Here is a 13256-nt window from a genome sequence, read left to right on the forward strand (position 1 = left end):
GTGTTGTGGGTCGCTTGGTGTAGTGTGGCTGCCTCTGTTGGCTTCACCTCAAAGCGGGCAAAGAAGAGGTTCAGCTCCTCTGCCAGCGTGGCGTCGCCTTCCGCAGCTGCGAGGTTGGTCCTGTAGTTGGTGAGATGCTGGATTCCCTGCCACACCTGCCTGCTGTTGTTGCTGTCAAGATAGCCCTCTATCCTCCTCCTGTAGTCGGACTTAGCCGTTATGTATAAATACATCTTCCAGTTATAAAGCATCAACTCGTGCTAGATGCAGGTTGGTAAAAATTAAATATGATATAATTTTTAACATTTCTTGCTTGTGAATTCAAAACAAAGTAACGATGGAAAAAAATCAACTCAAAAGCTGTTCATTATATTTTGTCAGTTGAGAACAATAATTTATACGCAAAAATTCTCATTAAGGGAGCAAAGGTTTTCATTTTGTGGATAGTCATGCTTCACCGGTAACAGAAATGTGAAAATGCATTATAAGATGGTAACCCATTATTTATTTAGATAAGCGTTTCATAATTTAAAATGTTAGCCCATTATTTCAAGCATTTCCTAGGTAGATTTGGGAAATGGCTAAGTTTTATTTTATTGAATAATCATGAATACATACTTTTCTCCATGCTCATAATTGACAGAATGGGTTACAATTGGTAGACTGCTACTTAAAGAAAAATGTACAGTAAAAAAAAACAAAAAAAAAACAGCAGTGTTTGAATGACTTCCACAATATTCTAGTAAGGGTTAGAGCGTCTTGATTTGCAGTTTTTAACCCCTTAACCTTCAACCCCTAAATCACCAAAAACACCTGGAAAGGTATACCCAAATTAAATCAGCTGCTGTTCTTGAACAATTTGGACTACATGCAAAAGCTTGGTCTCTTTATGAAGATGACAAGCTAAATTTTCTATTTTTGCAGTCAAAAATACTTTAACTGTAAGTAGTTTGTAGCTATTGTAATATAAAAGAAATTGAAAAATTTTGCTTCACCCAGATTTTTCATTTTTATTTCTTGTAAATGCACATTGAGTGTTGAATGTATGGACTGGAAAATACAATAAATCTGTAGAATAAAGTATTCTGCTCATGGATTTCAAGACTAATCAAAGTAGCACAAAAAAGAAATGTCATTTTTGACATGTTTATTTTTGAGGATGTACAGGTGTTGTCCAAGTGTGCCATTTGGAGTCTCCATTTGGAGTCTCCAGATGTCACACTTGGACAACATCTGATATACAAACTTCAAGTGACTGTAACTCCTCACTGCTTCAACATACAGTCATCAATGAGGCTCTAATGAAAGATAATGACCAGAGGAATCCTCTGGTAGACACAACATTACTGATAGTGGAAATTACTTATAATTATATAAATAATATAGCATATCTGGGGGGGCAGAGAAGGTTAGCGTACAGTCAGACCTCCTCCCCCTTCTTGCAATACACTGTCTGCCCCCTCCCCCACTTCGAGCACTCAACGGTACGGAACGGTGAAGAAATGCATCCGGTTTTGACACTTTCTGACAACATGTCTCTCCGTGGCTCTCTGTTGGTGAGAAAACGTCCTATAAACACAGTTACGCATGATGGCGCAGAGCCTGACTTTGACGCAGCAAAGGTGCACACATTACGCGTGTTTATGCATGCAGCCGGTGGATTCATGTCAAAACAAACCCCAAAATGCTTTGTATTCTTAAGACAGGACACGTGTTGGCTACACATCAGTGGCTTTAGATTTAGTCTCCAAGTTGACCAGTCAGAAATATTCCAGAAAGAATACAGGCATGTCAAAATGAGCTCAAGTCGCTCTCTCGGCATTATTGGCTTGGAAAAAGCCATTTCATAACATTATTGGTCGAATGCAGTGTCAATCAAAACGGGGGTATTAATGGTTTTAATTAATACTATTTGCACCATTTGAACTTCAGGGTCTTTGCAGACATTGCCTGAAGTAGATGTAAACCCTGGCTCCTATGATCACAAACTGGCTGCTTAGCTGTTGTGTGTTCACAGACCCAAAGTTAGATGGACAGTTACCTGTCCCACCGATCAAGCTGAGAATTGAACCCCAGCACCACATACAGTCATAACCACTGGTTACCACAAACACAGTGAAACTAAATATGAATATGATATGCTATAATATGGAGCAAAACCAGCTGGCTGGAAGGTAAAATTGATTTTTTTTGTCCATTTAGTATCTGTTTATGTCTACACTTTTCTCTTTGTCCCTGCAGCTAGTAACACCAGACAAATATGAGGTCAAGGGATCGATGGAGGAAGCGGCTATCATCCTAACATCTTGCATTGAGCCGAAGATGCAAGTGACAATCACTTTAACTTCACCGGTCATCAGAGAGGAGCCGGGCCGGGAAGGAGGTTGGGAAACGCATTACAGCCTTCCCATTGCACTTTTTTCTTGTCTTTCTGTTCTCTCTATGCAAACAGTTTCAGTATGTTGGTTGATATTCCCAAAGAGCATTGTTCTGCTGGCACTACTCAAAGATTCACATGTTGGATCAATTTCCATCTTTCTATAGATTTTTTTTTCATTTGGATTGTGAGATTCTTCTCTGGGGTTTGCAGAATATCTTGTTTTCCCTCTTTGTTCTTTAAACAGATATGTTTTTTCAATGACATGCATGACCTCTATTACTGGTCTGAAGCTAAGAGCCTCTGAGAGATCCATAACTTGGTTAGTTTACCTGTAATCCCATTGTGGTTTTATGGGTCACATTAGATTGTTTTTCAAATGAAATAGAGGAAAGTGCCAGCAGTGTTGCTCTTCCATCTTCTGCTCTGTGATTCCTACCTCTCAAATGCTTTCTTTTATCCTTGGAACAAAGCATGATCAGTGTTTGCCTTGTTTTGAGTCTAGTTATTCCAAGGTGAGATTCTATTTTGTTTCCTGTGTTTCAGGGGATTGTTTCCATGTGTATTGTTGGCTATACTCAATGGAAGACATGATTACATCTTTTCCCTATATTTTGTTTGAGATCAGTTTAAGAGAATCATTTCCTGAGAAAGAAGTAGACAAGCTGAATTTGTTTAAATGCTTCAGTGAAACTGGAATTGTGTAAGAGCAGAGGAAATTGATGTAATTTTCCCACAGGAAACAAATCTTCTTTTTGTGTGCTGGTGAATGGTTCACCATGCTTACGTCCCCTGTTCTGAAGTGCTCCCCTGAGTTGACCTCTTTTATTAAAAACACTCAAATTTGAGATTGATTCCTCTTTATGACAACTCTTTGCCATTTTAGTTTCAACTGGCAATAAAAGATGAGGATAAATGATCTTAACACTGATAATTCAATTCAAATAGAGAAAATGATCAAGCCAAGGAGTGGAAAATTGATTGTTTTTCGTTATTCTTAGGGGAGTATTGTACAAAGTTCAGGAAAGAAGGTTTCTGTAGAGGAATCTATGGTTGCATCGGAGCACAAGCTTTAATGACCGCTCAGATCTTATTCCAGCCTACTGATGTTAGGTATGCATGCAGTGATATCTAACCCCTTTGTTTTTGGCTAATCGTCATTTGTTCTTCTTTGGCAACCATTGCTTCCTCCTTTTTTAAAATTTGTAGTTATACACAGTTTTGCATAATATTGAATTACCCTTCATACACACACCACACCCACCCTCAGAGGATTGTGTCCCACTAGTGAATCCCATATGGCCCAACAGTCTCGGAAGGATTTTTGACCAAGGTTTTCTCACATCCCAAAAACTTTGCCACACCTGCTATTCCTATGCCACTTTTTATCAGGTCATTTCTTCTTAGCACTTTCTTGCTGTTAAATTTTTTAGTTCATATGACTGATTGGTAGACATTCAAACCTTACTGTGAATAAATACTATCCACAGAAAAAAAGTTTTATTGAAGTTTCAGATTTTTACCTGATAAAATGGTTTTGGCCTAAATAGTTCTTATTCAAAACTCTCAAGTTTTTTACTAAACACATAAGTGAGTCTGTTGAATCCGTAAATTCATACCCATTTGAAAATTAGTTTAAGTACACAGCCAGCTGCATCAGCTTCTTTCCTCAGCAGGGTCATTTTTTGTCAGACTGTATTTATTTTGTTAATTACTAAGCGCAGAATAAGTATAAAGTTTTGTTAGAAAGAAACATTGGTATGTGTGGCAATGTGTTTGTTCTATGCCAGCCTCGCTGACCTGGTCAAACACCCATTCCTCATCATCGTTTTGACACTTGAAATCCATTTTTAGATGTAACCTCGGGTATGGTGAAAGACCCAGCGGACGTCTTGGACAGGCAAAAATGCCTTGACGCTCTGGCTGCTCTGCGCCACGCTAAGTGGTTCCAGGTTCGGAACATCATTTTACTTTCTCATTGTAGCCTTATGAGATGTATTTTTTAAATTGAGTTTTAAAACCTTTTTTTTTTTTTTTTAATAAACAGGACAGTTCATATTTGAACCAAGAAAAAAAATGTATATTCAAGGATGCCACTCTGATAATCTGATTTATGTCCTTTGTATATATTATAAATCTCAGCCTATCTGAATCCTTCATATAAAACTTTAATAAACTCATTGAATTGGCATCCTTGTATTATTTTCAGCATTTTTCGACTACTACATGAAATTCCATAAGGCTGCAAAATAACTTGCACAAATGCCTTTATGTCCAACGTTTGTATTTTCATTCTTAACTTTTTATAGAATAGGGATTGAGAGAAAAGGGAACATCTGAGTACTTTCCTGTGATTTTGCTACCTGAGCAAAAAACATGGGCAAAGGAACTCTGATTTCTTTGCCTCTTTCAGTCCCTATACTTTTCTATCAGGTGGACTGTTGTACTTCTCAGTCCCTGTTTGTGAGAAACTACAATCAGTATGGGGTCAGGGTTTAGAAGATGGCAAGAAAAGTCCTAATTCTTGTGCATCTTGTAAACTCACAACTCCTTTACTAACTGTGAGGTACAAGACTACTGGGAATGGCAGCTAAATGCAAATGTTTGGCTTAAACACATCAAACTGTATTAAAGCTTCCATTATGCACAGTAGTGATTGGACCTCTATAATGTAACTGAATCACTTGTTTGGTCCATTTATCTCTTATCAATCTTTGTCACGCCATAAACCTAACTGTATTGCCTCAAAAGGCTAGAGCCAATGGTCTTCAGTCCTGCGTGATCATCATCCGGATCCTGAGAGACCTCTGTCAGCGAGTCCCCACATGGTCACCTTTCCCAGGATGGGTAAGTTCACAATAATGCTGATTGGCGATTAACTCATTAAATTAACTTAATGAGTAACTGTTTGTTTTTTTTTCTCTCTAGTTTGTAGTTTATCTTTGCTTTTCTTCATTATCATAACTCAGCATCTGAAGGCCCCAGTAGGTTTTGCTAATAAATATAGCTTAAAATGGCTTAAATATTCAGATTTCACTTTATGGACACTCTTTATGTTGCCTTTGTTTTTGTCCTGTATATTGCATTTTTCCCCAATTAACATTTATCATGATAATAATATAACATTAGTATTGAAAATATTCTCCAGTCTTATTTGCTCTTGGTCATATTAAAATCACTATTGCATTTTCTTCTAGTTTAAAGTGTAACTAACCACCAAATTAACTTTTTTTTGCTGATAAACTGTCTAAATAGGTGTGATGGAGACCAGAGGTTCCATCTCTAATAAATGATTATTGATATTGTGTTTAATTTATTTACAGAACAAATGCTTTTTGTTTCAGTTCTTTATTTCAGTTATGGTGTGACATTTAGTTAAACATTCTTTCAGGCAGAGGGACTGACCATCCTTCCTGTACAGGGAGAATGTGTCCCTGTACAGAATGTCAGTTTTTCAGTTTGAGGTTAATTGATTGAGTCTTATTTTCAGGTGTGTCTCTTCAGCAGGGTGGAGCAGCAAAAGTTCTAGGTGCTGCTAAAAAGCTTCTGGCGCATACCATTTTCAATTAAGAGGATTAATACTATGAGGAGTTATATTAAGTTAAAATTTTTTTTGGATTGATCTTAGTTTAGTTCTAATGATTTGCATCCATGTAAATATTTGTTAGTACCATTTATTATTTTGTGATATGTTTGTGTAAATGTGTGTTTGTTGTTTTGTTTACTTGGTACAAGTGGTGAAATTGCTCAATTCATAAAAACTAGCTTCTCTATCTCACTATGAAATGGGTGTCGGTTCAAATGTGACCTGCAGCTCCAAATAAATCCGTCTCGGCTGCATTTTGTTGTCACGCCTCCTTCCTAAAATGCTGAGCCTCCGCTGGTCAAAGTGACAATAGGTTATTTTGAGTTTTAACCTTGTTTCTGTGCAATTTTTGACATTTTCTTGTGTAAATTTATTTAGTTCTACCTAGGCCTGTCGCGATAAACGATAAATCAATTAATCGTACGATAAATTAAAACTATCGACGTCATTTTAATTATTGGCATTATCGTCTCTCCCGGCCTTTTTCTGTTTCTGTTGATGACACCAAATGAAAAAAGGCTCAACTCCGGTGCTCTCCACTGACTCCTCCCTTCCTCATTTCCTTAGTGTAAAGCCCAGCGCAGACGACAGGATCTTAGAGCTGTCGGCCGATTGTCGGCCCATTTTCAAAACCTGACAGACCACACATTACCCGACAGAAATCCTATGTATAACTGTTCAATCGGGTTCGTTCCTGCCATGTGGTGTCCAACAATGGGCACAAAATAATGGCTACAAGTCCAGTGAACTAATTTTAAAACCAGGCATTAATCAATGCTTTACTACAATCTACCTGCAATGCATGTGGCTAGTGTCAGCGTAAAGTCCTGACTGAATGAAAATCATTATAACCTATTTATGTCACGTTAACGAAGAACAGCTGAAAAGTTACCGGGTTTATCAACTGCGGTAGCAATTTCTCTCCAACTCCTCCCCTTGTCATTTCTATATTCTTTGCATGTTGAATAAACATTAATGTTGTTTCCACATATCATCTCCAATGTCCGCTGGACTTCAGGTTGCTTCGTGTCAGCTGTTTGGGATTCCCCGACGTAATTTCCCCTCAGAAAACACGGAGGAGAATCCGCGCTTTCTGATTGGCTACCTGTCACATTCAACAGGCTGCGTTAACTCTCTCAGTCGGGAAAAACCCCTGATTTGGATCGGAGTGGGAACGACAATCTACCATAACACACCACACAATCTTAGAAAGACCAACGTTTTAAGATTGTTGTAAGGGGAAAAATAGGAGCAAAAAATCATGTAGTGTGAACTATTGCATCAGGTAGTCGATGTGCCCATCTTCTCTATTTAAATCTAATTATTACTGAAGGGCAACATAATATACAGACTTCATAATCTGCACTCCTTTGATTGAATGCAGTATTTATTTCCACTTTGGCTTTATGTTGTTTAGTTTTTTTTTTCAAGTGAGTTTTTTGTTAATGGAGACTGAGAATCCATTTTATTTTTGTTTTTGGTTGTTTTGTTTATTTTGTTTATCAGTTCCAGTGTTTAGTGTTCTTTTGAAAATAAAGTGTATCTAACTTTGGCAAGAAATCGCATGCATTATTACATCATTTCCATTAAATCAGTGTAAAAAGGTCTTCAAACAATATTATCGTTTATCGCAATAATTTTTGAGACAATTTATCGTTCAGCAAAATTTGCTATCGTGACAGGCCTAGTTCTACCTTATTTTGCCTAAAACCAACGTCTTAGTACTGGTCCCTTTGGTCAAACAGTGTCTAAGCAGTTGCTTATTTGTTTAAAACGGTACGGCTTTACTTCACTCGGATACCTCAAACACGTGTGCCACATGTTTCTAAAAGATTTCTGTTGATTTGGCTGATATAAAAGCATCCCACTCCCCGCTGAGGTCTGTAGGTAAGACTGGAACTAACAGAGAGCAGTGTCGGTGCAGCCAGTGGTGAAGTGAAGCCGGTTGAGTTGACTGTGAAATGCAGCCCATAAGTCCAGGAGAATCAGGATGGAGAGAGAGTCAACATCAGATGACATCAGGTAGTCTCTGTGCTGTGAGTGGGATGGAAATAGGACTGAACCATTACTAAGGTTAAGATAATTTTGAAGGTGGATTGCAACTGTTTCTGGATAAGAAGGGCTGATTGGAGATGTACCTGTAATTGGAAAGGACTTCTCAGTCAAAAGTGGGGCTTAAAAAAATACAGCCCCTCGTCCTACGTGATTTCTTTCATCCAGACTCTATTGGCTCTACGGTTATTGAAAAACGATGCATCCTGGAGGATTAACAGTGTTGAAGTTTTAAATTTTACCCAATTGCTAATATTTGCCCGTGACAGATGTAATGCGCCAGTTCGACGGTATGAATCTTACTGGAAGTTGCCTGTGCTGTAAACAACCGTCTCCCACTGCAAAGAGAGAAGAGCAAATCTGAACGAGATGGCAGTTAATTATATATTGTAACCCAACACAGACTGAAGAGCTTTATTCACTTCCTCCACTGCCATTGCTAAAATTACAGGCAGACTACAATTCTAAAACGGTGTAGAAAATCAGTCATTGTTCACAACTTCTCCTTCTATTCGCTGATTGGCCCGTTCAAAAATTGACCAGAGACAATCCAAGTCAAGGGGAGTGTAAGGGACCAGACTCAAACAAGGACAAAAAGTAGAAAAAGTTCAATTTAATTATTCCAAAAATAACAAGCAAAACATGAAGAATTAATGCAAAAAATAAGTCAAAGAATAAATAACAATTTTGGGCCCAATTTAACTGAGGTCAACTGAACTCTAACTGAACACAAACAAAACTGACCTGCAAACAAAGAACAAAAGGCTTAAATAGGGGTGGAGTAATCTAAATCTACCACATGAGGGAGGCACGACATAACAAAAGAACAAATAAATACAAAATTAACTAAAGCATTCTATGAAACAAATAAAGCAAAACTAACTTTTACTTAGCAGAAACAATAATAAGTGAATATTTAAGTGACAAAATTAACTAATTAAAAACAACTTGAAACAACAAAGTCTCCCCCTTCAGTCTTTCAAAAAACAAATGGCATGCTCCAGGTTTCCTCCTCCAGCTGGTTTGCATCAGCAGCACCTCAAACAAAAAACAAGTGTAAATAAACCATTCAGACAGACATTAACTTAAGTGTGCACCCATTAGAAAATATATGTCTAAATGAAATAAACTTAAACATATAAACTGTAACTAATATAAAGAAAAATACTAACACGATGTGGTGGTGGGAGGAGCGTTCACCACAGGGAGAAAGCCCAGACCATGCTGGAAGTGGGATGTTTTATTTTATTTTTATTTTTCCACCAAACACACATTCTCTTTCCAATCCCATAAGATGTTTTTATTGTTGTCTTCACGCAGGCAATGGAGCTGCTGGTTGAGAAGGCCATTAACAGCGCCTCTGCCCCTCTCAGCCCCGGTGATGCACTGAGACGTGTCTTTGAATGCATTTCTTCTGGAATTTTACTTCCTGGTGAGATGTCTTTGAATGTTTTCTGCAGTTCTGTCTCACAAAACTAAAGTCGTCACGTCACAAAACCATGGTTTTGTGACGTGACGACTAGTGTTTTTCATGTGGGAGTCAAGCGAGGAGGAACATTTCAGAGAAAATTCTTGTTAATTAAAACAACATGCATATTGGAGAACAATTTTACTGATCAGCTTTGATTCATTTTTATCTTATCCAGTCAACTGCTACTAGGAATGCGTGATGTACGATATACGGTAGAAATACAGAAATTTGGCCTATGTTAGAGATCTGCAGTGTAAACAACTAACCGCGGTAATGCTTTTCCTACGTCAAAACAGAGCCAGCTGGAGGGCTGGGCAAAGAGCGCAAGGGGAAGAATTCACTAAAAAGGCAGGTCCAAAAACATCAATTATCTGGACCTGCATCAGGTCTAACGCAGTCTTAGCGCGGCAGCATGTATCACTGTCAGACAACGGGAAACCGAGGGGAAAACGTCCAACACGGGATCAGCATGACCTCTGCTGGGACGCACATGGGGTATAGCTCTCTGAGTCCAGTGGACCCCATTTCTTAAGCCTCCCACCTCCTGCAGCCTTATAGCAATGCTCAGGAAAAATGGCAGATGTCACGGTCGGACAAGGCAGGATTTGATGCAGGCATCCATTACATTAAAGTTGTTGTGTTTATTTTTCATTTATTTATTAAACTTTGATTTAACCAGGTAGTCACCATTGAGATTTCCTCCATTCCACAGACAGATTACATTTCTCTGCTCCTGGTCTGACTGGTCAACCCTCCCACTGTTTTAAGTGATGGGGTGATTTAGACCCCACAACTGTTTTACTCTGTGCACTGTCCAGCAGGATCATACTGTGTGCTTTTACAAGTTGTTTTTTGTCTTTGTGGTTTCACCCCAACCCACGGTGCATCCTCGTTGTCTGATTGTGGTATTTGCTGTGCTCCTCCTGAGCATCGTGCTAAGACTGCAAGAACTGCATTGGACTCAACTAGCTTTACTCTGTGCGCATCGTGACGGGGTCCCACTGACCTTGCGTGTGCTTTTCCCCGTCACTTCCCCACTGTCTGACAGTGACATCTGCCATGCTCCTCCTGAGCGTCATGCTAGGATCATGGGAGGTTAAACTCGAACCATGTCCAGATAATTAACGTTTTTGCACCTACTTTTTTAACGAGCTCTTGCTTTACGCTCTGTCACACTGCTTCCTGCTTGCTCTGTTTTGGTGCCGGGTGGTTACGTCAACAAGAATTACCGCTTTTAGCCGGTAGACTGAAGATCTCGGTTGTAGGAACAATTTCTATTGTTTCTACCATATACTGGGTATATTGCACATTCCTATTGCAATATGAATTTTATGCCACATCGCACATCCCTAGCTGCTACTATGCACAATGGGCATGTTAACAAAAAGGACCGGTCCAGTTGGAGTTTTATTGACCTCGCGCTCATTAATGTGGGATTCCACGCGTCAACACAACTGGTTTTGTTTCCCTGTGCAGGTGGACCAGGGTTGTTGGATCCGTGTGAGAAGAAGCCTGTGGATACCCTCACTGCCATGGGAGAGCAGCAGAGAGAGGACATAACCTCCAGCGCTCAGGTATACACTCATTCTGATAGTTTGCTTCAGACATTTGGCTCTTTGAAAATCCATTTTTATCATACAATTGTAAATACTTATACTAAATAATGACAATCGATTCAAGTTTTGGCCATAATGAGCTGCTCTAATTTCAGCACATCTGAAATACCAGGGATTTATAAATGATTTAATTCATTCCAAATGACAGGTTGTCCCTTTTTTGCAACTGATACGAGATGGACTGATTGAAGCAAAGTTAGGTATTTTTACCACATTCCAACACAAATCCCTGTTCCTCTTTAATAAATTTTCACTTGAAAGAATCAGTTCTGCTGTAAATTAGATTGTTAGAAGTCACTGATTTAGAGAAGTTCTGAAATGTTTATGTAACAGTAAGACTACACCTCCTTGGAAGCCTCCATTTTGATTTTACCTGCTGGAGGAGTTCAGTAATCTAAAGCTGCAGTAGTATTTGAAAACAGAAACAATCAACTTCACTTTACTCAGAAGTAAATAAGTGAACCAACATCCTTAAACTTTAGCACAGGCCTCAGGTCAGACCTAAAACACATTAACTCCACCATTCTGTTTTACTTTGACTTGTCGTCTCTCTTTCCAAACCCTGATGGAGCGATGTTTGTTTGAACACATTGTCATTGTTTTGCAGTTTGCTCTGAGGCTTCTGGCGTTCCGTCAAATTCACAAAGTTCTGGGTATGGATCCCTTACCGCAGATGAACCCTCGCTTCAACGTTCGCAACAGCCGGAAACGCCGTCATGACAACAGTGATGGAACAGACAGCTTTGAAGGGGAAGGCAAAAAAGACAAAAAAGATTTTGATAATTAAAGTTTTTCTGTTGTCACTTAAGGGAAACCCTAGAAAAATGTCCTTAAACTGTTGTTCGCCTGTTTCGTGTGTGCTGTTTTTTTTTCTCCCTACAAAGCAGTGTATCTGAACCGAACTCTGTATTACAAACACAAACGTTGAGCTCCGTGTTCTTTTAGTTGTAGATTTTCAGAATGCTGGTGCTTGGCAAAGTAAACGAGCTGCTGTGCTTGTTGTGTAGAAACATTGAAGGACAGTAGCTCTACTGCTCTCACCTCACCTGTCTGACTACATGAGCCGAAGCTCAGAGGATCACTGTATCCACGTTTGGACCATCAGCTTAGAGGAGTACTGACTGTCAATGACTTCATTCATCTGTATAGTTCTATCCAGAGCTTTGTGTTGTTGCTATTGTGACGCAGATGGGCCAACTGAAAGTTTTTCTACATGAATAACTCATCTAAAATGCAAGTGTTGTTTAATGCTGTGGTCTTGTTACGTTTTGGTGCTTAACATCACTTAAAAGTACCAACAAAGCAGTGCATACCAGAATTTTAGCTCTTCATTTATCTTTGTAGTTAGTGGAATTGTTTCATTTTTGCATATGTATCTGAGAGTATTTCTAATCTATTAATAGAAAAAAATAGCTTTAATTTTGAGATTTTTCTTTTCTTAAAGGAATGAACATTTCACATCCTATACTGTCTGTTTTTATATTAGGTTTTTAGTTAAATGCAACATTAATGGCTTGCCTGTCAATTGTTAGAAGCTGAATTATTTCAAGGCAAGAAATATGACTAGAGCGCATGACTGGTTGTGGAAGCAGTGATGATGTAAATTCCCTCCATCATGGCTTCTTTTGTGAATGTTTGCTGTATCTTGTTCTGCACCCCAGTTCAAGTGGCAGAATAAAAGCATTTTTAGATGGTTGAATATTTGTAATAAGCTATTTTTTCTTGTTTCCTTTTCTAGTTTTCATTTTTGAATAATCATATAAAGGGGGTTCAGGTGTTGAGGGTTACTGGCCTAATGCAACTTGGGCTAACTGATTATTTTAGTAAATAAGTGGACACAAAATTGGCTTATTCTCCAGATGTTTTATTTAACCTATTGAGCTTTTTATACAATATTAGAAATGCATGAAAAAATACAAATGAATTTTTTTTTGTTAAATCACGTTTACATTACAGTTAATTCTAGTTATTACATAGTACGATAAGCTCAGCTATTCAAAGTATTTTAAAAAGTTCCTAGGGAAACCCAACAGATTGCATCAAGTCAGTGACGTGACAGCAGAAAATTCAAGTAATATTTTATTGCCTAATAGCATTCCTTTAGTGAACTCTTGATCATTTTAGGAAAGGTTCCATCTGCAGCTAAAATATCCT

General features: G+C 38.5%; 1 protein-coding gene across 2 annotated transcripts in view; it reads left to right on the forward strand.

Moving 5' to 3' along the window:
• The window catches only part of zfr (zinc finger RNA binding protein), a 44490-nt gene extending 31689 nt beyond the window's left edge, over window positions 1–12801 (forward strand). The window contains exons 15-20 of one of the 2 annotated variants that reach the window (XM_032578045.1): window positions 2242–2383; window positions 4232–4329; window positions 5129–5224; window positions 9336–9447; window positions 10963–11060; window positions 11710–12801. In XM_032578045.1, coding sequence (XP_032433936.1) covers window positions 2242–2383; window positions 4232–4329; window positions 5129–5224; window positions 9336–9447; window positions 10963–11060; window positions 11710–11889 — 726 coding nt within the window. In that variant the 3' untranslated portion in view covers window positions 11890–12801. Of the gene's footprint in view, window positions 1–2241; window positions 2384–4231; window positions 4330–5128; window positions 5225–9335; window positions 9448–10962; window positions 11061–11709 lie in introns of those variants that run through there. The other variant, XR_004341160.1, reaches the window with a different exon arrangement.
• The last annotated feature ends 455 nt before the right edge of the window (window positions 12802–13256 follow it).

This window comes from Xiphophorus hellerii, chromosome 12 (genome assembly GCF_003331165.1).
Source record: "Xiphophorus hellerii strain 12219 chromosome 12, Xiphophorus_hellerii-4.1, whole genome shotgun sequence".
Classification (NCBI taxonomy): Eukaryota; Metazoa; Chordata; class Actinopteri; order Cyprinodontiformes; family Poeciliidae; genus Xiphophorus; species Xiphophorus hellerii.